A 24652-nucleotide genomic window follows, 5' to 3' on the forward strand; every position below is an offset into this window, starting at 1 on the left:
TTAATCATTTAGATAAATGTGTTCATCCCATGAGGAAAAGTATTGAAATCCTGCCATTCGACAGGCAGCAAACTAGTTTTGATGTTCAAAAAAGGATGTCTCCTACCATGCACTATCATCATCAGCACACTAAGCAAATAGGGGTGTGGTTATTAATCGAGCGAAAGCTAAATTCCACTGTCTGAGTGCCGACGCAATGGGTGAGTGCGTTCATTACACGAACAAATACGGTATATAATACTACCGTAGGATGTAACAAAATAACGCATACAAAAAAGGAATCACAGGAAGCAAAAATAAACAAACACAGAAAACACGAGTGACAGACATGTAAATTCAGTTCTCTTTGAAATATTTCAGCAGGTTCTCATGAAATGATTCGCAGTCAGTTGTGGGAGCTCTTTGTTCAGAAATGTTTTTTTTATCTTTGATGGTACAAGGTAATAATGCAAATGTATTTCAGGTTCCATATAATGCAGCTTGAAATGGAATTTTTGTAAACTTGTGATATGGTGGCATTTGAGGCTGCCACTGGATAAGATTGCGTGTGTTGAACAGCATGGCCACAGCTTAGGCTAAATAGGGTGGGCCACACAAGAGTGTTCGCATTCAAACCTGACCATGGCTACATGTGGATGTGAAGCAGAGGCAAATGTGGCCAGTGGAACCAATGGAAATTTAAGCCACCTGTGAGGAGTACCGACAACTGCAATGCTGAGTGATAACTACCAGCACAAAGCCCGGAGGAAAGCAAAGCTGGAAAGCACAGATAAAAAAAGTGGATTTCTAAACTCTTGGCAGTGGTCGTAGATGACTAGTTTCTTTAACAATGACATCTTCGCTCGTTTTGATTTTTCTTCATACAAATTATATGCGTGTGTGCGTGCATATGTGCGTGCACGCGTGTGTGGATTGCTGAGGGCTTTCTACGTGATCTTCAACGCAATACAGTCAGTTGAAAGTCGAGCGTCATCCTCTGTTCTCCACGTTTCAGTCCTCTCAGCTGGATTTGTCATGCGGGATGACAGTAAAGAAAGCAAGCTGTGAAGAAGGACCACAGATGAGCATTGATGGAAGGCTCAAGAAACACCAAAGGGTGAACGGCAGTGGAAGTAAACGCAGCAGCAAAACTGAACAGCCTTCCCTACCGCCCCATTCCCATTGTCAGGTAAGAGGAATCTTGGTGGAGCCTGGGAACTAGCAACACGAGGCCTACCTACCTGGCAGGGGGAACGTCAGCCTTGGCAATGGGTGAGATGGGCTCTCCGACAACGGCTGTAGGGGCCTCCTCCCCAAGTTGAGGAGGAGACACCGCTGGTGCTTCCTGGTCGGCCCTCAGTTCCATCAGCCTGTCCAGCTCCTCCAGGAAGCCAACGCCTTCATCTCCCTCCTGAGTGGCGACGGGTGAGACAATGGCGCTGGATGGTCAGCTTATTTTGGAGGCACAACAACACAGTATGATCCCGCACAAGTGGGCAAGCACATCCAGAAACCACCTTCTCTGCGATATGAATAGGCCCACACCACAAAGAACCAGTGCTCACTGCGATCGCTAAGATAGTGATGCTTGATTCACTCAGAAAAGATCTCACTGGACGTTCCACTTCTGTTTGTGCTAGTTCCAAACGGTCTCTTTCAAATGGGATGTTCAGTGTGTCACAGATGCTGCACCAGCCAAGCTGCACAAGGACCCCACAGATGTTATTCACCAGACAACACATTGCAGAGCTCCTAGACACGTAACAGTGATCACAGATCTATGTCTCTTTTATGTCATATAGCTGCATACCAAGGGGTGCCCTCTACGATCTGAACACGTTCACAGCAACATGGGGCACTAGTGGTGGGCCATGTTGCATACTTCTACCATGCTGCAGTAGACGGTCCAAGTATGTGCAAGTGTGGCAACAATATCTTTCAGACAAATAAACGCCAGGCGAAATCTATACAATTCTGCAAGTACAATGTTTGATCTCTAGGCAAGGTCAAATTGCTGTATGTGGGCACCTGCATCAGCCCGGCTAGGCCCACTGCAGTAAAAGTGCCTCCCCGACTGATCTCCGCTAATAGCAGCCATATCCTGGGCATATTAATTTTACCCCTAACAGTCAACCTTGAGCAGTTAGTTCCACAATCATGAGCTGCAATTCATCTCCCGGAAATCGGAGGTTACTAAGGTTTTCTCTACTGACTCTTATCTCACTATCCAACTCTCTGAAACCCTCCTGTAGATGTGTTGTATAATAGCAGAGAGATTGTACCTCCCTGCCCAACACCCTTCCTGATTGGAAATTTATCCCTTTACCTGTGGATAACTGCCAGTCACTGGGCAGCCACTGTATGTATTTTCCAGCACCGTTACATATGCTTGTGTGTACACCTCAACACGCTGTTTACGCAATACCTGCATGACACTAAGGTCGCCCTACTCGGTTAAAGCATCGTCTCTTCTTGACCGAGATTCCAAGATCCTCTACTTTCCCTCTTATCACTAACTCATCACAGTGTTTCTTCCTCACAAATTTCCTTCATTCCATCTTCAAATCTAGGCTAATTTTAGACCTCATCATCCTATGCTTTAATCACGTCACCTTACCTAGCACCTCCATATCGTGCATGATGGACACATGCTACGATGTCCATTTCATTCCTCTTTGTTGCATTTGTGGAAAAAGGTAATCAGAATTCTCGGAATAATCTTCCCTGCATGTTACCAATAGTTGTCCCCACTATTCTCAGAATGTACAGCTCCATTTCTTTGCGCTGATAGACAGCTATCAGTAGAGCGCACGGGATGACTCCACAGAACTTTTTGAAGATTTGCTCATCATATATATCCCAGTGGACATTAAAATTCCCATGGATGTACTGTGGACGTTCGGGACATCCGCAGGACGTCCGAGGGAGTTGCAGTGCCCATTGGGTGTGAACGTTGTGTACCTCCTGTCAATTAAGCTAAATTATGGTGAGTGTTGAACAGATTAGCGGCTCCTAAAATGTGCCCACAGCACGTGCCTCGTGGAGGGCGAGGGTCTCCCACTCCTCCTCGTCCAGGCGGGGCGGATGCAGAGCATCCTCGGGGAGTGTGATGGAGCTGCGGTCCACCGTGTGGACGGCGACAGCTGCTGCCTGGACCTCCTCGCCATCTGCTGCGATGAGGGAGAAACACACACCGACAAATGCTGTGGCTGCTGCACTATGCTTGGACAAGCAACACAGACTGCTGTGATGCGGGACACTCGAAGAACCCAGTTGCACAATCGGAATTCTGTTCTGGGGGAGGTGGCTTGTGCTCTTGGATCTTTTAACTAAGAGTGTTGAATTGAAATCGAATGAAGCTCTCCAGCCACAGACCCACAAAAACGAATCCCCCATACCATTGCACTTAACTGAACTGGCTGCCACCCTCTCTCCCTATCCCCCGACCTCTGAGTGAAGCAAATGTGGAGAGAGATGCCTCATGCAGCAACCATTGCCAATGGTTTTTTTTTTCTCAAGTTGGAGACATGGCCATTGAGTCCATTTTCATTCCTGCCTTCATGGTGGCAACTTCAGACAAGGGCTTGACGAGAACAAAGGGCACCGTGTTCATATTAGGTTTGGTTTATGGGGGTTTCACATCCCAAAGTGACCCAAGCTACGAGGGAAACTTACATAAGGTGTTGTGCAAGTGCAAAATGCTTTGAAATCGCTCCCACTATACTGGCCCTGTAGACAGCAAGCCCACGACCGGCTGGGATCTTGGTCACCCTATTTCTTGATACCTCAAATACCCCTGGTCAGGTAAATCTTTCCACCTCCAATGTGAGAACGAAAGTGCAAGAGCGAAACAAACATGGTGCAGACAACCATGTGCATGTGTCACAGCATTCTGACCAAGCACCCAGTAAACCTCATTCCTCTTAGAGATCCCAGCAAAATCCAATACGTCCTAGAGAAAACTGCCATCCAATGAACATCTAATGCATGTGCTATTATACAGGTTCAAACCCGTAGAATGTCCCAGGTACAAGAATACTCAAATGGTTCATTATGTACCATCCGCTGCAAAAGCGTGCAGACCACAATGCTGTTCATCTAGCAGATACATCATGCATTAAGTTGATGCATTATAGGTGCAATGGATGGTTTTATGCCATGTCTCCCAAATATACGCTTAGAAGACACTGCTTAGATGATTAAACTTGAAGAGCTTTCAATACAACTCAAACTGTTTTGGTGAGCATCCAATTTTGACAAAAATTTGTACATGGAGGGAGAAGTTTAATGTCCAAAGCACCACAAGGACTATGAGAGAGGCAGCAGTGGGGGGCTCGAGATTATTTCCAACTCCTTAAGTTCTAATGCGTGCGCTGACGTCGCACAGCACATGAGTGTTATGGCATTCGTCTCCATCAAAATGTGGCCACCATGGCCAAGATAATGAACCTGGATTGCACCCACAACTGGATAACAGAAATATGCATGCATACACATAAGTGTTGCAATTTGACGGTGTAGCTCCAGGCACCCAACACCCTCCAACTCATGACAGTCACTGACACCACACAAGCCACACCCCAATGGACATTAACAATCCCATGGACGTACTGCGGACATTGAGGACGTCCGAGAGAGTTCCAGTGCCCACTGGGACATGCGGCACGGTACTGTCAGCACAAGTCTGACCGCACCCACCTGGCAGTTGGCCCACAATGACGCTCTCGGCTGTGGTGGTCCAGGCATGGGGCACCTTGCCAAAGTCGTCCTCTGCGACTGGAAGAGCCTTAGGCCCCCGTTTCCTCGACCGCTTGGGCGCGGGCAGGCTGCAAGCAGAGTCCGAGCTCTATCACACACTGCCATGCAGTGCCTGCATCTTGTTCTTCATTCACATGACCAAACAGCACCCAGTAGTCAGTACTGATTAAGCAAAGTTAGCACGAACAAAAGTCAATAACAGTACAGTAAAACCTCGTTAATCCAGAAATTCGGATCATTCAGACTGCTGCCGGAGTCCCGCCAAATGGCCATGTAAGTCTATGGCATTGAAAGCTCGTTCTTTCGAACGTCTAGGTGCTGGCATCGGTTAATTTGGATGGGCTCCTGATGTGGGGCCGTGTCGAGGTATGACAGGCATGGCAAGCAATCGTCTAGACATTCGTCGTCAGGCCTGATCTGCGTATTACAGCATTCCCATGCCCCTCTGACACGCGTGCAATGGCAGCCGTGTTAACAATCAGCCGGGCATCGTTGATGGGCCGAGTCCGGCCACCTAGTTTCGTTTTTGGAGCTTCACTGCCAGCCAGCGGTGAAGGTGGCGATCAGCTGTGCTATCAACCAGCCAGCCAGCTTAGCCTATCGCTGCACATTTGGAAAAATGATTGCCTTGGTGATGTTTCTTGTTTTTCGAAGGCGTCTTGCTGCTCTGGTGCTGATGCATGCTTCCCTCGCTTCCATCCATGTGGTATTTTCATTCTTCAGAGCACCGAAACTCCGCACTCATCACAAGCTGTTCGCTGTTTGTGCGGCAAAGCTTCCTGACACAGAACGCCATATGCAAGGGAGCTCCAGTCCTGTCACATTGCACACAAAGAAAAGCCACGGAGACTCTTTACCGTTATGAAGCAGTTGTACTTCCGACACTCCCGATAACTTGCATGAATCAAAGCTTATGACGGAACTGCAAAAAATTGGCATTGTCACAAGGTTTTAATTTTAAAAGGAGATGGTGACTGCCCTGGTTTTCACTAAATAAATTTCTTGCACCTGAACGATTTTTGGCATTCTTTTTTATGCATTCGATAATTTGACATTTGGATAATTTAGACGTTTTTCCCACTCCCTTGAAGTCCGCATAAACAAAGTTTTACAGTGGTCACATAATCAAACACTTAAGTTGAGTGCTCCCTTGTCTAAGCACATTTGTCAATGAAAGCAGAAGGCTTAAAGTGTGGCCTTGGCCCTCTTGCTTGGTGTGCATTCAAGGTGAGTCTGTCCTAACGGACGAACAGCAGGGACAGCCTTTTTACTGGATGCCGCACAGTGCTCCATGCAATAAACATTACTCCCTTCGATTACTCTTCAACTGTTTCAAACTGGCCTTTCTTCCCACATATACTGCTGAAATGCACAACTTAGATGACCTGTTTTATCACTGCGCTTTGAGGAGTTTTTGAAAGAGCTGCCTAATCATGTGACCTTGTTTTCCTATTCCTTTTTCTGCAAACCATTCTGTCTACGTCTCAGATTGAAACAGCAGTGTTTGTAAATAAAAATAATAAAACAATATAGCATGCATGAATGGTGCTTTGCATTGCTGTGAGAGTTGCAGAGCTCACAAGAAGACCTACCCTGTCATACACAAGCTTTCATTAGGACTAAGGTTTGCATCCCATACCTCGAAAAGCTGTACTGAAATAAAGGCACAGCCTGAAGCAATGCCAATCATATCATGCAGTTCAAGCATACTCAAGAAGTGCGAGGAACACAGTACACATGGTCAGCCTAAACAGGCCTGCAACCCCACATTCGTCTCAAGGCCAGACTTGGCTCCAGCTGACCCAGCACTAGCACTGCAGGCAAATGCAACCTGCTTATAAGAACAGAAAGTTGGGCAAGTTGGTCGGATTCCCTTTAACCCTTCAGGCACTGTGTCCACATCTGTGAACGACACCTGAATGCTGCTAAGTTACCCTATACAAGGCGCAATGTCTGGAAACAAATAAAATGTGCCGACATGCGAAAAACCATACAGGGAACCATCTCAAACCACGCGAACAAAGTGACCACAGAATAATTGTTTTTACGATCACCACCTCTGGGGCTTTTGGCAGCTCTGGCAGAGCTCCAGTCAGTGAGTGTTTTCACCAGCTCATTTTGGAAGCGTGAACACTTTGAAAAAGACTACAACGTGCTGCATTGTTAACAACTTCTTATGGCTTGAGTGGGTCAAAGAAAGGATAACTGACACCTCGAAAGTTGTGTTTACTAGTAGTATGAACAGGACCCAAAAGAAAAGTATAATAATTAACCATCTCAGAGGGTGGCAACTCTTTCTGGGCACACTTGGCAAGCTCCTTTCAAAAATGTGATTATTTTTCAAAACCTCAATAATAATAAGCACCTGAAATTTTACATCTAGAAAAATCAACTTTTGCATGAAAGACCCTCACTTTCATTCAAAAGCCATGAATTTGCATAGCTACAAAACATGTTTCAAAAGACACGTCTATAAGCGATGCAACGGTAATGCTTCTCTTTGGATTACGGTGGAAAGAGATGCAAACATTTGTTTCCATAAATTAAACTGTCAGCTGAAAGCTGTCGCCAGTAGTGGTGACGTATTTGTCCATTCTTCTGTCCTCGTTCTTTTGCACTGCTTTATAATGCAATCTGCTTGCAGTCAGCCAGAGCCAGAGCCCTGCACCTAGCCCAATGGGCACTGGAAGTCCCCTGGATGTCCTGTGGATGTCCTAAATATCTGCGAGGCGTCCATGGGAGTTTTAATGTCCACTGCACTGACAGTGACCGAGGCAATTAAGGAAGTCCAGCTCACTCGATGTCGTCCACTTTGAGCCGCCTCCTCTCGACCAGCATCCGCAGGCAGTCGGTGGCTTCGGCTGAAACCGTGACACGAGAAGACATTCAGCAGTGAGAAGAAGACTGCCCACGGTAGCTGCTGCTTGTGTGCAACATCACTGTGCCCTCTTTTTTTTTCTTTGTAGCAAAAGGCCGTCAATCATGGGTATATGAACTGCTATTTTCTCACACTGCCAAAAAAAAATATTCTGAGGATGCTCCTAGGCATCCACAAAGCATAATGGATTGCACTAAAGCAAGAGAAGAGTGGGACAGAGTTCTTTAAAGGAATACACACAAGTTCACTTGTATCAACAGATGACTGCGTTCTGACACGAAAGTGGTTATGTTCACTGAAAATGGAGCTGATAAGCCGGAAAAGGCCAGAAAATGAAATACAGATGTTACCACCACTGACTGGTTTGGCAAACAAACTATGATGATGTCATGACAGTTTCTGTTAGCAAATTCGTGAGGCTAAGCTACACAAAGATTCGCTTCCGGCCAATCATGGAGTCCTTTTAAGTATTCGTGTCATGAGTATGAATCAGGTGGAGGGAAAAAAACGTGTATTTTTAAATCCTATTTTCTCGGATATAAACGCATTTTTTGCTGCCATACAGACATCAACAGAGCCACAAAGAGCCAATCGATTTTTGATAAGAACACAAATTAGATGGAGCGGTCCTAATTAGTGTCCCTTTAAAGAAAGCATCTGTGACTTGCACATTATCCTAAAATGCTGAAGCAAGGCTCACGCAGTGGACATAAAGCGGTCATCTGAATGCTATCATCCAACCAGAAGTATCGAGTGGGTGCACTCCAAAGGACTAATGTCCATGTGACACAAAGTGACATCATCATTCATGCAACACCTAGGGGGCAACAGAGGGTTAACTGGAGACCAATGGGCAAGTGGTCTCCTCCAGTGTCTCTTGCTGCTGATGTAGTAGCTCGCTCGTCCAGTGAAGATGACGATGATGATGATTAGACACACTATGACTAGTATATGCTTCGCACAAGTTGAAGAGGATGGGCACCTGAAATGGACATTGCTATAATTTCACACTGGATGTCCTTTCCAAATTCAATGATTGCGCTCTTAAGCCATGAAACTGTTCATTGCAACACAGACTGTGCATTTCCACACCTTCCATCATAGCCTTTAGGGTGGTTTCAAAGGAGCCGAAAAATCAAATTTTGTAGAAGGTTGTTTTATTTCTTTCGACTGATGCGTTAGACAAAAGTATATACATGACACACAACGCGGAAGTCACCTATGCTGGCTAATAAATTTTAATTAAATTTATTTCTCGTGTTGTTTGAGTACCAGTTTCGAAAGCCAAACGATGGCTGGCTATGATGTTACAGACAATACAAGGTCATGAAAGGCATGTGTAAACTGTGGTATAAACGCTGCCTGTTCATTTTTTGCCCTTCAAACTGATCGGTGAGGTTTGCATAACAATTTGCGTGAATTAAAAACAAGAATGCAGCGACAATACTGCAGATTTCGTATGCTTCACGCAACCTGAACTCATACCTAACGTGACAGCCATGGTTTGGCTGTTGACAACAAAATAACATGAAAGAACAAGAATTTAGTTATAAATTATTTATCGCCTGCTACACATTCCATGTGGCTATCTGTGTTTTCTAATGCATTGTATCATTGTAAACAAAGAAAACACCAGGCGAGAAACTGAACCTTGACAGAGGTAATAGTATATACTGCACCAAAACAAATGAAAAGTGTTGACAGGTAGTAAACCATGCACATAAAGAAGTCTGAAAACGCACCATGCAAATATTTTAAGAAATTTGGCATGATTCAGAACATGACAAAAGTAAACAATGAAAAAATGCCACTATTTTTAGCTCAGCATGGATTAATTTCTTCTCAATGCCTTCTCATAATCTGTTCTCAGAGAGATCAAAGTTGAAGTTCAAAGAAGAAGAAAAATGCCACATAAGCCTGAAATTTGTGGCCACTAGTTTTCATCGAAAGGCCTTTGTCACTGCACTTCATGGTAGCAATAATATTTAGTTCATAAAGTCCACCTGAGTACACTGTGATACACCATGATTACTCTTATTACTTGGGCAATAAAACTATACCCCAAGGAAAAAAAAAAGATTGGTTTTGAGGAAAAGAAAGGGTGATGTACCTGTCTCACCTCTCCGTCGCCGCCCAAACTATGCCATGAGGAAAGGAATGAGAAGAGAGTGAAAGAAGGAAGAAAGAGCTGCCAAAGTGGAGGGTTCCGCAATAATTTTGACCACCTGGGGATCTTGAACGAGCACTGACACTGCCCAGCACAAGGCGCCTTCTTCAGTTTTGCAATGCAGTCACCGCAACTGGCTCTGAACCCGGGTCCTTTGGCTCAGTGGCCGAGCACCATAACCACCGAGCCACCACCGTGGTTGTCCCCAAGGGCAGCTGTCACAGTTGAGCAAGCGTCTCACCTCTGAGGAGCGCTGCCTTCTTTCGGTAGAGAATCCAGAGTCCCGAGAGGAGCGTGCATGACAGCCGCAGGGACAAGCGCAGTGACTTGCGCCCCGTCATCCCATGGGCCAGTTCGTGCTGCAGCTCCTCACTGCAATGCAGAAACAATGGCCCACTTTGCCTGTGTCCTCGCACTGGGTTACAGCATGGCGTGTCTCACGCTGTAGGTGTGCAGGGTTGGTCAAGGGTCACCAGTCCATGGTGTCTGCTTTTGAGTCTTGCAGAGTGGGTGCTTTTTTAAAGCATTTGGAGGCTGCTGGAGGAGTCTCATATATCTCTGAAGACCTTGGTCGCTTTGCAGGCACCGTAAGTGCCCGGCTATACTGCTCAACAACATATCTCGTGGCCTTTACTTCTGACAAACCCAGCATGTGCAACAACCGGAACTGAAGGCTAAAGTAAGCAGGCTGCAGAAATGACAGTGTGCTAAGTTCTGGCTTGAAAGGGCCTCGTGAAAATGATGAAGAATGGGCACTCTCCAGAGAAAGGACACCCCCTAGACATGCATTTCTCTAATCTCTTCACATCACTGCATTTGTGCAACATGTGATAACGTGTCTGCTGAGGTTGTTTGTGAAGTTTCTCCCTCAGAATTTCAAGTGCACAGTGTGTGCAAAATTGTCAGATCTACCTGTGCGCATGCACACGCATTGTAGCAAGCTGTGAGAGCACAAGCTTCACTCTGCTCTTGTTCTCGCGATTCTCAATGTAGTAACGGAGTGATCCATTCGGCGTTTTAATCACTTGCCACCACACACATTCTTTTTCTACAACACAACAACCACCATTTATTACACGGATGAGATGATCACCGACCACGGCAAGACCACAACCACTCACACACACTCCTAACACACACTGCCAACACACACTGACTGCCTGACAACCCCATCTTCTATCCCCACCACGACCGTCCCGACCCCTCTCCCAGAAAGGGCATATAATCCCTCCGAGGTCGTTGTGCGGGGAGGTTCGGCACGTTCGGCGCCCACTGGTCTCAAGGTAAAGGAGTAGTGCCCTGTGCGGCTACTGCCGTCCGTTCTAACACTCAATGTCAAACATGCAGAGAGCTGGGCCTCATTCAGTCACGCGCAGTCAGGGACACACTATAGACTCAAATAAAAAAGTGACAGCCAAAAACTAGCTGTGAGGTGGATAACGCTTGCTGCTGGGTAAATTGGTTCATATCTGCTTGTCAGGAACACCCCGTGTAGTCACTGATGAGGCGAGGATAACATTAGGTGCAATATTAACGCACAGGAGGTGAGCAAAGTGGTTTAAAATCGAGAAGGAGAAATGGGCATGAGCAGAATATATCTGTAGTGTGAAGAGAATGTAAGTGATCGTCTCTTATAGGGTAACGAAACTGGCTTCAAGGGAAAGCAAATGTAGCAGGTTGCGGCAGAGAGTCAGGGGGGCGGTGGGAATAGGAAGTTTGTGGGGATGATTACGGAGGCCACAGCTGGCATAGAAAAGAATTGCAGGGGATACTTAAGCTCCGCCTTAAGAGTATGACACAAAAGTGTAATGGGTTAATGTCCATATATGCAGAAGGTCGTCCTCTACTTTACATTCATCGATCCCTGGGAGCCTTTATACCCCTCTTGGCACAGTGGTGCACTGGTTAAGCGATGCGCTGCCGCCGTGCGATGGCAGGTGCTCCCAGCGATGGGCCTTGCGCGGCCCATGTTGGTCTTCCCGAGCGACCAATCATTAATTTAACTCCCACCTGGCATGGTGGGTGTCTTGGTGACACTGCAACGACACCTGACCCGGGTGGCCCACCTGCCTCCCAGGTTGTTCTCTGGGCACCACCTGCCACAGTGATGCTCGAGATTTTTCACTCGCAACGCCGACAGTGCTGACGCCAGATTTTCTGGGTAATGGCGCCTTTAACGCTGTCGTGTTAATACCTTAACTGGATGTCAAGATGAGAGGCATCTTTCCTGTAGTGAAAGTAATGTACATGATTATGATGATGATGCAGCTTGCATCAGCTCACCTCATCTTGGCCAGGGGCAGAGTAAGGACTTTCACGTGCCGAAGATACTTAGGTGAGGTGGCCGCCATCCTGCGAGGGAGGTAATAATATGATAGGTCAGGGGTCAACCAAAAAGACGGGTCACACTTCCTTTCTCGCCCTACAAGAGTGTTTCACTGATCAGTGAGTGTAAGCTCTATTTCTCGTGAGCATATCCCAATGGGCACTACAACTCTCTTGGATATCCCTTGGACGTCCTGAACGTCCGCAGGACGTCGATGGGAGTTCTGATGTCCATTGGGATGCTTCTTCTCCACATTTCTTGCCAAAACTCTTTCCGAAAAACACTACCACTGCATTCAGTGCGGAACACGTAACTAACAGCAGACAAAATGGAAGCATTTTCAACTGCTTCAACCAGTGCAGCAAACTGAGCTTGCTGGTACAGGATGATGTTCCTAATAATATATTATTAGCACATAAAAGCTTCACATAAAAAGTTGTCTCCTGCACTTGAAATCAATATACTGTCACTCAGATTATGGTCCTTTTCTGTACCACAGGCTGTAAAAATTGTTTATATTTAACTAACTGCCTAAAGCACCCAGCATCTCAATGGATATGGGACGCAAGGTCGCTTAACTGCCTAACCGCGCGCCATAGTATGATGATTGTGTCAACGCGTATACGTGTCCTGCCCTTTTCATATTGCAGGGTGCACAAAATGGGTCATAAACTCGCACAAATAACACGCCCTAGCATTTGCGATGTAGCATATCCACTACCCACGCAGTTGCAAACTTTCCCCCGAACACTTTGGCAAAGTAGTACACATTCCGTGGGATGGCATAGCGGTGCGCGCGCAGCTCAAAGAAAGCCGACGCGCAATGGATGGCCTGCGATCGGAGGCAAGCGGTGATAAACGGAGACGTAGTACCTTCCATGCCTTCCAGAATAGCGTAGATACGTGCGGCCCAGCTGACTGGCCTGGCCAGTGGCAAACTGAACTGCCAACAGCCAGCGGCAATAAACAATCTTAAAGAACAGCGTGACATTACCGCCTGTAGTTTCGGATTCAAGCGCTACGCTTGCAAGCATGTACGAATGCTCGCTCGCTCCGAAAGCTAACGAAAGTTTAACCGGAAGTCTATGATCGCGACACCTGCCGCTAGTCCTGTTGATAAAGTTTCTAAATATTAGTTATATCAAGAAACTTTATGGTTAGGTTAGCTTTAGCTGAACAACTTTCGTCTAGCAGGGAAAAATTTTTATCCCTTCATCTCACCCCTCATTGCATCTCTGCGCATGCGCACCATTGTTGCTTAGCGACGGAGACGCGGCTGGGCGCTTCGTCTGCTTCCCACGGTGCCGCGGCTCCGAAGACGCCTTCCCGCGCTGCACGTTCAAGTCACGTGCTTGAGCAGTGCCGGGGAGGGGGGAGGGCTGGGAGGTGGTTTGGTTTATTGGGGTTTAATGTCCCGAAGCAACTCAGGCTATGAGGGACGCCGTAGTAAAGGTCTCCTGAAATTTCGACCACCTGGGGTCCTTTAACGTGCACTAACATCGCACAGCACACAGGACTCTAGAATTTCGCCTCCATCGAAATTCGACCACCGCAGCCAGGATCGATCCCGCGTATTTCGGGTCAGCAACCGGGCGCCATAACCACTGAGCCACCGCTGAGAGTGGAGTCGTCTATGCACGTAGGCTTTGAGTGTTGCCGGGTCACATGGAAATGCTTTGCAAATATACAACAGCAGGACAAAAGTCTACACAAGATCCCGCCCATCTCAACGCCTCGGCAACCGCATTTGTTTTCATATATGCGTTTTGTTTTAAGGCGAAAGGCTTTAATGCCTCATACTGTCGTTAGCGGCCGTGTCAGCAGATGCGTCAGCGTTTCAGCGTCACTACTTAAAAAAAACTGTGTTGAGGCAAAGAATCGAACCAGGGCTTTTGGCATTTGAAGTCATTAACTACTCATTTGGCATTTGAACTAGTCATTAACCACCCATGACTAATTAATGACTGGTTTGTCATGGCTGGTTAGTCATGACTAGCTAGTCATTAACCAGAGATGGCTAGTTCGTCATTAACCAATCATAACTAGTTAGTCATCAACTAATTAGTCATGACTAGCTAGTCATTAACTAGTCATTAATTAACTAGTCATGGCTAGCTATTCATTAACCAATCATGAATAGCTAATCAATAACCAACCATGACTACATGACTAATTAGTCATTACCTAATTAGTCATGATTGGTTAGTCATTACTCATCAAGCAGTTAGTCATGACTAACCGTGACTAATGCATGATTAGTCATCGAGCAGTCATGGCTGGTTAGCCATGACTAGCTAGTCATTAACCAGACATGACTAGTTCGTCATTAACCAATCATTACTAGTTAGTCAATAACCAACCATGACTAGTAAGGCATGGAATTAGTCATGACCCAATTAGTCATGGCTAGGCAAACCAAGTCGCCCCACAGCCGCCCCGTGTGTGCCAACGGCGGTGCGGCCAAAGTTGCTGGAAAAGGCTTTCGCCTCGCGCACTTCAGATCGTCAAAGTGGCCCCTGAATTTTTTCACTTGCATTTTTTGCCGAAGGTCAATCACTCTGCCGCTGTCCTCCAGCACCGTAGTAATGGTTTATCGAAAGAAAAATACGAAAAGGACCCACCGCGGTGGCTCAGTGGTTAATTAAGGCGCTCGTCTACAGAGCCGGAGTACCGCGGGTTCGAGCCCGACCACGGCGGCCGCGTTTCGATGAAGGCGGAACGCAAAAGGCATCCGTGCGCTGTGCGATGTCAGTGGACGCTAAAGATCCCCAGGTGGTCGAAATTATTGTAGCGAAAGCTACATACTCCGAGGAGGCCCAGAGACCGACCTTGAGCCGTTGCCTAGCAACCGCCGCAGCTGGCGGACGCCTCGCCATCTGGCATGACGTCATACCGCGCGCCTCGCCGCGGAGCCACCGCTGCCGTTTAGTATGCTTTCGCTACATATATCTTGGCATAGCCGAGCTAAGCCACTGCCACTGCCACGAGCCTCTGCTTTCCTGGCATATCGAGCCAGTCTGTGATTCAGAGACCTTAAAGGGGCTGTGAAAGGGGGTCTCAACGAAGGTGCGATATGCGTAGGATGCTAAAGGACTCAGCGTCACAAATATCCTCCAGCAAATTTTTTTTATGCGTTTTGTGGAAGCTGAGTTATTTGTAATCAAAATTTGAATTTTCGCACGCTGAAATGTCCGTCTGCCGTCTCCACGCACTCGGCCCCTCCATCGACCACCGACGTGCGTGGGAATCCTCCAGGGGGCGGAGCCAACGCCTCCCAAACTGGTTTGGCGTCGACGGCGCTGGCGCGGCGAACCAATGATGGCATTCCGCTGCTGACGTAAAGAGCGCTACGTGACGCAATGCGCGCGGATTCAGGCGAAAGCTCGGCAATCCTGGTCACCGCGAGGCGCGGAAGTTCTTAAAATTGTATTGTAAATTATCGGCCAGCTTTTGAGGTCTTGTACGCGGCATGAACGCTCGATCGGTAGCGTGTACTTTACATACTTTATATCCAACTTCCAACACCCTTTTAAGGGACCCTTTAAAGCACGCGTCACACTGCGAAAACACAACGGTGACATAAACCAAACACGTTCGCTAGCGACCTGTCAGCATTTCGGTAATCCCGCGCGAACAAGGATCGGCACTACGCAAACCTTGGAAGCTATATTTCGGAGTCTATCTCTTGTTCGGACCTGTCGAACGTTTTAACAGTGCGCGCGAAACATTCGCTGACAGATGCGACTCTTGTCTTGGCGACATGCATGAGACTAGTAGTTCTTCTCAGCTAGCAATTTTTATTTCAAAAATAAGAAAAACACATTGAGCAATGTCCACCGCCTTCATTTTCAGTTTCTTAAACTGCTGGACCAATTAGAAAATCGCAAATATTCCTTCAACCATCTCGTGCGCAAGCTTCCTATGAGCCAGAAAGCGGCCGCGGCTCAACTCAGCTGAGCCAGGATATACGGGGGGAAACTCTGTCAGCAAGCACTGCAATTATACTAGCGCGATCAAATCACGTGATGCGTCACGTGCCACAAGTGCAAGCGTCCAGAGCAACGGTCGGCCTAGCGGCAGACGTGACTGCCAAGCGCGCAGCTGTAGCGTCGGTGAGTCACATGGCATGACGTCATAGCCACATGCGGTGCGCCTCCCGTCAGAGGTCAAATCTAAGAGCCAGTTGACCTTCAGGCTCAGCATGGGAGTAGAGCTTTTCGCCCTAAAATAAAGGAACATGGAGGCTATGAGAAAGCGACGCATGCTAGTTAACTTGGTGGTTTTGTCGGTCTTACATACGTAAGCAAGGGAAATGCGCAAAAAAAGACACGGACGAGAAGAGCACAATGAGTTGAGCACAGTGACTCCAGCCGGCAGGAATTCCCCGCACCGACTATAGTCCGAGCACGCCTCTCTGCACGTGTCCTGGTTTTCCTTATATTTGCTGCGCTGTTAGTGAATAAAGTTAGATGAAGTTTAGCGCTAGTCCTGTGTGGTCCTCTCTTGTGTTCGTCTTGGTTGCGCTACTGTTCTTTTCTTGTGCCACTCACCATAGCACGCCAAACTTGCCCTTGCGCCGGTGCAGGATCTGGTGGGCGTAGAACATGGCCGCTCCTGAAACGATACACACTGCGCGATTAGCATGAGCGGCCAGTGCGGTGCAAGTAGCGACATGTTTTGGCGCCTCTGCTCCTATGTGGCATCTCGCTCGAGAGACTTTTTGTAGCGAGAGCTACATTACCCGCAGTCTCAGCGTTTCGCTATGGGCCTTCGGCGCCACTTGTGCGCATGCGCGAAGAGCCTAGTGACGTCACAGACGCGCACCTTGTGCGCCGCGCCGCTCGCCTCCGACCGAGAGGAGCCGCCAAGTGACGTCACAGCTGCCGGCGCCGCGCGAAGACGCCGCTCCCCTCTGACAGAGAGAGAGCCTGCGCACATCTCGATACGTGTATCCTGGCATAGATGAGCTAGGCCACTGCCATTTTTTTTTTCCAGCTCACGTTTTATCAATGCGTTCTGCAAGTTATAGACTCGCGGCTAATTGAGATAGTGTTCGACGGACAATAAAGATGCGTTCAATCAATCAATCAATCAATCAAAAGGCGCCGCCGCGGTGGCCTAGTGGTTATGGTGTTCGGCTTCTGACCCAAAACACGCCGGTTCGATCCCGGCCGCGGTGGTCGCAATTCGATGGAGGCGAAATTAAATTCGAACTTGAAGTCCATAAAACCCTACATGAACTTAGAAGGCCCACTTACAAGCACAGTATATTAGACAAGCCGCTACAACTAGGTTTGGTTTGGTTTATTAGGGTTTAACGTCCCAAAGCGACTAAGGCTATGAGAGACGCCGTAGTGGAGGGCTCCGGAAATTTCGACCACCTGGGGTTCTTTAACGTGCACTGACATCGCACAGTACACGGGCCTCGAATTTCTCCTCCAAAGAAATTCAGCCGCCGCGGCCGGGATCGAACCCGCGTCTTTCGGGCCAGCATCCGAGCACCATAGCCACTGAGCCACCGCGGCGGCGCTACAACTACCGGAAGACACATAGTCTGCTAGGCATTCCTGCAAACAATACACCACTAGGGGCACTCCCAACCCACATTCACACCTAAAAACCTGTATATGCCAAACCATTACCAGGAACTTGCAACCTCACCGTGACCAAGGTCGCAGGAAGGCGCGCGCGGGAACGCTCTACACAAATGGTACGGGGATGAGCCCGATGCTGTTTGGGTGGATGCTACCTGCGACGAGCACGGAGCCACTGCGGTTGTATAACACCCCTAATTTTCGAGCTTCCTGCAGGCACCACCTCTGAGAAAGCCGAGGTGAACACTGTAACCATTGCTGCCGCGGCCGCCTGCGAGCCCCGAAAAGACAGGCAGCGCTGTCAGTTTGGCCACGCGTGCCCACGCTCCGTCGTCTCGAACCAGGCGTTATATCGCTAGACGTCGCGCACGTAGCTCCGTGCGGCCCGGAGCACGCATTTCGGCCGTTCTAGACATGCATTTTGCCCTCTGTACGTGCGCAGTCGCCTTTGCGCGAGGAACGCGCCGGCCACACAAATGGCTCGAAGGGCAACGCGAAAGTCGCGAGCCGGCCGCCCTCGAAGCTCGGCAGGAGCAGAACAGCTGTGAAAGAAAATACGAGCAGAATCGCTTTATTAAGGCGAAAGCCTTTAATGCCTCATACTGTCGTGAGCAGGGAATGCTAGCAAGTGTGTTCGAGTTCCTGCGAACAAAAAAAAAAAAAACTTTATTGACACTGTTTACCTTCTCCTTCCTGTGTTGTGTTCGCGCTGCTGATGCATATAGGCACATCTAGTGAACGCACGGGTTTCGTGAGTGAAATAAAACAAATAAAAAAATACAAATCTCAAAATCAACAAAATAATAAAGAAATTAAACTATAAAACACGAAAAAATTCAGCGGGCACTTTGACTGTCTAAAGTGGGTAGAGGCGGAAGCGTTTTCCGCACCACCTTCGCTGTTTCTGTGGCACTGGTGGCGTCACATATACTTGAGTACTAATTGCTAAGTGATGGCAAATCACTAATTAATTGTTAATTACTAATTAATGTCTGAACACTAATTAACTGCTAATTAATGACGCTTAAGCTCCGGCTTTAGGAGTGGAACGCGACAGCGCGTTGTAGCGCTGCCAGGGAGTCCACGCAACACCACCACCCGTTCGGCGCGATGCCTTGCCCTTTGAACCCAACGCTTTTTGAGGAAAGGAAATGGCGCAGTAATTCTCTGTCATCTCGGTGGACACCTGAATCGCACCGTAGAGGAAGGGAGGTAGGAGTGAAAGAAGATAAAGAGGAGCCGTAATGAAGAAAATGAAAATTGTAATTGAGGAAAGGAAATTACGCAGTAACTGTCTCACATATCTCGGTGGACACCCGTCAAAATTCAGGGGGCACTTTTTTGACCTAAAGTGTGGTCACTGATGTGTGGTTAAGATGTTAAGCTTCGCCCCTAAGAGTGGAACGCGACAGCGTCTTGCAACACTGCCAAGGAGTCCACAGAACGCCATCGCCCATTCGGTTCTACGCCTCACTCGTCGGTAAATTGGTTTTTGAGGAAAGGAAATGTATCTGTCTCTCATATCTCGGTGGATACCTAAACCTCGCCGGAAGGGAAGGGAGGGGGATGGCAGTATGTGAAGACACCGTATTCACTAGACGCGCCTTTGTTCATTCCAAACCATCGAGCTGGCATGGCGGAGTGGATAGCGTGCTCGTCTCTCATGCCGAAGACCGGGGTTCGATTCCTGAGCTCGACCAATTTCTTAATCACTTTTATTTATTTATATGGCCTCACTAGTAAAGCGAACTAGGCTAATTGGGTAATTAAGCAATTAACTAAGCTCAGTCACTTACTTGGATCATCACTATACGATCCCTTCAATTGGTTGTATGGTTACTAGCCAAAGTGCAATTGGCCCCGTTTGAAATTCGCGCACTGTGACGTCACGACCGTTTCCACCAATTGAAAAGCGTGACATTTTCTGTCGACAACTGCTGCTTACAACGATGAGACATTAAAGGCTTCCGCCTTAAAACATGAAAGAACAAAGACCGCGTGGTCCAGAAGACGCGCAGAATCGCGGTTTTGCACGACAGAACTGCAAGAAGAGATGGAACCAGGGCCTTTGGCACTTCAAGGGTAGTCGCTGCCAGTCCGTCACGAACACGGTTTGAGCATGAATAAAGGCAGATGTAGAGAACGCACAGGTTTCGTGAGTCAAATAAAACAAACAAAAAATTGCGAGTATGAAAAAAAAACTATAAAGAAATAAGATCATAAAACACGAAAAATATTAGAGAAAAGGCACATCTAACACCATCTGCCGGGTAGTTGGTTGCGATCCATATGTATCAGCAGCGCGAACACAACACATGAAGAAGAAGCGCTCTTTACCTTCTTCCTGTGTTGTGTTCGCGCTGCTGATACATATAGGCACATCTAGTGAACGCACGGGTTTCGTGAGTGAAATAAAACAAATAAAAAATGCAAATATCAAAATAAACAAAATAATAAAGATATTAAAGTACAAAAAACGAAAAACATTAAAGAACACAGACCGCGTGGTCCAGAAGACGCGCAAAATCGCGGTTTTGCACGGCAGAACCGCAAGAAAACGCGGCGGCAGGGCGCGGAGCCAAGCCACGTGCGACGAAGGGCGCACAAAATGGCGCCCAGTGCGGCGCGCTTGCGTCAAAATGGCCAGCCGGCCCTCCCCGGCCGCTCGCAAGAGGAATACACCGAAGAGCGGAACAGCCGTGAAAGAATAAAAGAGGAGAAGAGAGAAAAGGGTGAGAGACACTCGCAGGAGGAATAGACCGACGAGCGCAGCGACCACGAAAGAGCGCAGCGACGGCGAAAGAAAAAAAGAGGAGAAGGGAGAAAAAAGCGGAGGAGGAAGGGCGGCGCTGCGAGGAGGGTTCTGGGACGCCAGTGAGGAAATTGCCTTAAATTTTACCATCACCACACGACACCGTTCAGTTTCTCTCCTGCGACTCCTTCTGCTGGCTGTATGTTCGTGTTTGTTCAGAATTGTGACGGACAAAATTGCAATAACAGTTGCCGCAATCCCCCCCCCCCTCCTTAGTGGCATGTATGGGTTATTTCCTAGCCCACTGACAGCCTTTACACATAGTGAGGAAGATAAATATATCGTCTGCTAAACTGCATAATTTTGACACTTCGCAGTGCGGCGAAAAAAACAAATATATAACGAGCGATTAGTTAAACTAGTTCATGCGCACGTGAAACCGTCTGCATCGCATACAATATACAGCCAGCCTACGCTAGCATTATAGAGAACTAGTATTCTAGTTCACTATAGCCAGCATACTAACCACGACTGAACACGTTTACCTTACGGAATATTCAATTTCTGCACTCAAGATACGCACATACATGACATGTGTTGATCCTATAACGGTGATTTCAATGAGCGATGTCACAGCAGGAATCAATCAGTGAATAAACGATACCGGCATGCACGGAGACTGCAACAAGCAAAGCAATGGAGGAAACTGGAACCGGAAGTAGCTGGCAGACGATTTTCTCATGATTCCTTGCGTTGCCACCGGAAGCACACCTCAGCAAGTACGCATCAGAAGTTGCGCCGCGCAGTTTCTGCGACGTAACACAGATGATGAGGAGCACAGCCAACGCTATCAGCGAACAGGGGAGAGAAACGCCAGCTAAGGTTAGCGGGGGAGAGGATGAAGTGTGGGGGAGGAGGAGAGGATAAACTTTATTTAATGACAACGATAACAACCTTCCCGGGAGTGCTCCACTGTCCAAGAGCCCACTGGCCTCCGTCTGGCCTTGAAGGTGATCATGGAGTCCATTTTAAATAGAGTGGCAGGCGAAATAGATGTCCACTTTTGAAAACAATTTTCTTAGCAATGAATGCGCCTTTTGCTGTCGAATAAACAAGCAGGTAAGGCCCAGAATAAATGTTTAATAAGAATGAAAATTCAGTCGTCGATTTTTCATTACCGCGGTAGATTTTGCGCTCCTGCGCAACTTCAAAGGGCTGTTTCTGGTCGCCGATTATAGGTCGCCAAGAAAATGAATCGACACGGCTCGTCTGCGACGACATAAGAAGAAAAATAAACTCAAAAGCAAAGGTGGCGACATCTCCCGCAAGCAGGTTAAGCCCTGAACCATAGTCCAGCACTGCTACGGAGAGGTGACGCTACTACACCTTTTCTTATAACTTTCGCCTATTTGAAATAGCGTCGGTGCAGAAGACACCTTAGTTCGATTACTTATGCAAAAGATACGCGAGTATCGTGCCTAAACGCGGTATTAAACGAAATTCAACAGACCAGGCGCTACCCGTGTGCAGAATTTACGCGGGAACGGCCAGCGGTTTGGGCGCGAGGTTCATTAATGCACTTTTCTCTCATCGACTCACCATGCAGTAAAGTTGAAGCAAAAAAAAACCTTAAAACATGTTGCACTGATGTGACTAACGAATGAAAAAGAAAGCGCTACCATTTTATACAGCAGTTTGGAGTGTGATAACCCATCGGTTCCTTCCGTCACAATGAGACGAGCAGAGCGATTGTACTGAGTTCACAGTGGCGCGCGAAGGCAAGTAGTTTCCTCAGACACGATTAAAAACGTTCTTGCATCTTACCTCGTACCGCTGGAAACCTTCGAAATGTGGTTGTGCAGAGTCAGACGAGACGAATCTTGCTATTCTTATCGTACGGTAACCTGGCAAGCTTGCAAAGCTTGCAGCGCCGCTCCGACGCAACTGTTTGCCCGGTGAGCAAGGCGGCGAGTACGAACGGTTTGAAATGGTTGGAGCGTTTGAATCGTTCTTGTTTCAAACGGTGTGTTGAAGCTCCTGTACGAATTACGTGAAAGCTGCATTACCATTATTCATTATACTGCTTAAACTTAGCTTTTCACTTTATTTGAACACGATAAAAAAACTTTTCGATGCCTCAAATTTGTTGACCATTGGCTGTCGGTTTCGGTTTTGGGTTTGGTTTCAGTTTTGAAGTGGCACTTATTTCAGCTTGGAGAACTGCTAAACCAATCGAGCAATAAAAACTTGAACGAGAATGCACACGATTTAGTTATCTTCAGCCTCTTCTGTTTATCAATTTGCTCTTCTCATCACGTGTTACTTTTGCTTGGGCCACTTGGGCTTTTCGGTACCGTGGTAGTGCGTCGCCTAAGCGTAGTTCTTTCCTTCCATGTAGTTTTCCTTCCTCCATGTTTCCTTCCTCGATGGCGAGCTGACAGCGGGTCGTTTCAGCGATGAGAGCTCAGGGCGGCATGAGAGGGCGCTTCCTGTAAGAGGAGGGCTGCACAACGGATGCGTCAAACCATGCGGCAGTTGCAGCGACGAAGCGCCGATTGACAGAGTGGTGGACGCTGGTGCGACATTAGACCAGTACTGTTTCGTCGGTATTTGCGTGTGTGTTTGCCGCTTCGCGTTTGATAGTGGTGTTTTTATGTGTGTGTCTATCCAGCCAGGGCACCTTTGGTAGGCGCCCGCCCGTTACAAAGGGAAGGCTACATCATCATCATCAGCTCGCGGAGCAGACCGCTTGGCGAGCTGCCCTCGTCGCCTCAATTTGCATGCAATTTGTCATCACGCGCAATTTTTGGCGAGGTTATCAATGCAGTAATTTGAACATTTTGCTTAGGAACCGTAAGTTTCGCTGACTAATGTATCCAACCTTGGCGGTTTGCGCCTTATGATCGCAGTTCTCTATAGTGCGTCTAGTATAACTATAGTGGTCGCGAACACAACGACCAGCATAGTAATATCGCAGGCGGTTGAGCTGCCGTGAAATAGCATGCAATTTTCTGAGCGGACTGTGGGAATTTTATTTCTCGCACGTTTATGTACAACGGCGTTATTAGGATTGCCTACAGCTAGGTAGGTTATCGAACGTACCGTTTTACACAGGCCTTGCATACATGGTGTCCTGAGCTGAAATGTCCCTGCGTAATTCACGAACTATGCATGTTGACAGAGCTAAAAGTACTAGCAGAATGGAAGTAAACCGAGGGTGTTGGGCGCTTTATTTCACAGTGGGAAGTTAGGAACGAAAACGGCTATACAAAATGATGAATCGGCGCATGGCGAACCCAGAGAAATATTTTAGTGGAAGCGATTACAAACGTACAAAAAGGAAGCATAGAAGCAACATTATACGCAACATTATAAAAAAGAAATGCTGTCAAAGCGTCCACGAAACCGAACGAAATTGTTATCTCCTCTTTGTACCGCCAAGTCCAAGGCTCATTATGGGTCTGAATTAATGTGACAGCCTGGCCGTTCTTTACTCCCACGTCAACAAGCATTCAATTGGTCAGACGGTGTCTCTGCGCCTTCCCGTCTCGAGCGGACCTGCGCAGTATGTGGGGTCGCCAAACGTGGGGTCAGGGGTCTGGTGGTTCAGTGGTTATCGCGCTCGGCTGCCGACCCGAAAGACGCGGGTTCGATCCCTAACGCGGGCGATGAATTTTAATGGAGGCGAAATTCTAAAGGCGCGTGTACTATCCGAGGTCAGCGCACGTTAAAAGAACAGAACCCAAGGTGGTCGAAATTTTCGGAGCCCTTCACTAAGGCGTTCCTCATAGCCTGAGTCGCCTTGGGATGTTGAACCCCCAGAAGTAGGGCCTCAAAAATATAGGTCCTCTGAATGCTGCGACATAAAGTATTTCAATTTTGTAATCCAAGGAAAATCACGGGAGTGACTTTGGGACTTTGACCCCCATTTGAGAGGCTTGAGACATCAAAGTGCTTGAGTGGCCAAATGTCTGTACCTGAGGGAGATCTAACTCAGCAGCCATCATTGGGAGCAAGCATGCTAGCGTTAGGAAGCGTTATTCCGACATTTAGGGGTGATAAAACGGGGGGTCTCATCAGCGGTTTGTTTTCATTGCTAGAAGAAATTGAGAAAATGGCAGGATGCTCCGATGCGTAACTGCTGGTAATGGCAAGGTGCAACATAGCAGGAGCTACTCATGATTTTGTATGGCGAGAT

General features: G+C 47.6%; 1 protein-coding gene across 6 annotated transcripts in view; it reads right to left on the bottom strand.

Moving 5' to 3' along the window:
• Positions 1 to 22413, bottom strand: part of LOC149347918 (uncharacterized) — a 51776-nt gene extending 29363 nt beyond the window's left edge. For 2 of the 6 annotated variants that reach the window (XR_016292698.1, XM_089587741.1), the window contains exons 1-8: positions 16933 to 18119; positions 16659 to 16722; positions 12066 to 12134; positions 10024 to 10154; positions 7535 to 7598; positions 4678 to 4805; positions 3016 to 3149; positions 1221 to 1390 (exon numbers count right to left, since the gene is read on the bottom strand). Coding sequence is in view for 5 of the 6 variants with exons in the window: in XM_089587741.1 (XP_089443867.1) it covers positions 1221 to 1390; positions 3016 to 3149; positions 4678 to 4805; positions 7535 to 7598; positions 10024 to 10154; positions 12066 to 12134; positions 16659 to 16722; positions 16933 to 17068 (896 nt within the window). In the remaining variant the exon portion in view is untranslated. Of the gene's footprint in view, positions 1 to 1220; positions 1391 to 3015; positions 3150 to 4677; positions 4806 to 7534; positions 7599 to 10023; positions 10155 to 12065; positions 12135 to 16658; positions 16723 to 16932; positions 18120 to 22278 lie in introns of those variants that run through there. The other 4 variants (XM_089587743.1, XM_089587744.1, XM_089587742.1 and 1 more) reach the window with 4 other exon arrangements.
• Between the last annotated feature and the right edge of the window lie 2239 nt (positions 22414 to 24652).

The sequence above is a fragment of the Amblyomma mixtum genome, chromosome 4 (genome assembly GCF_055824585.1).
Source record: "Amblyomma mixtum isolate Tamu chromosome 4, ASM5582458v1, whole genome shotgun sequence".
Lineage (NCBI taxonomy): Eukaryota > Metazoa > Arthropoda > Arachnida > Ixodida > Ixodidae > Amblyomma > Amblyomma mixtum.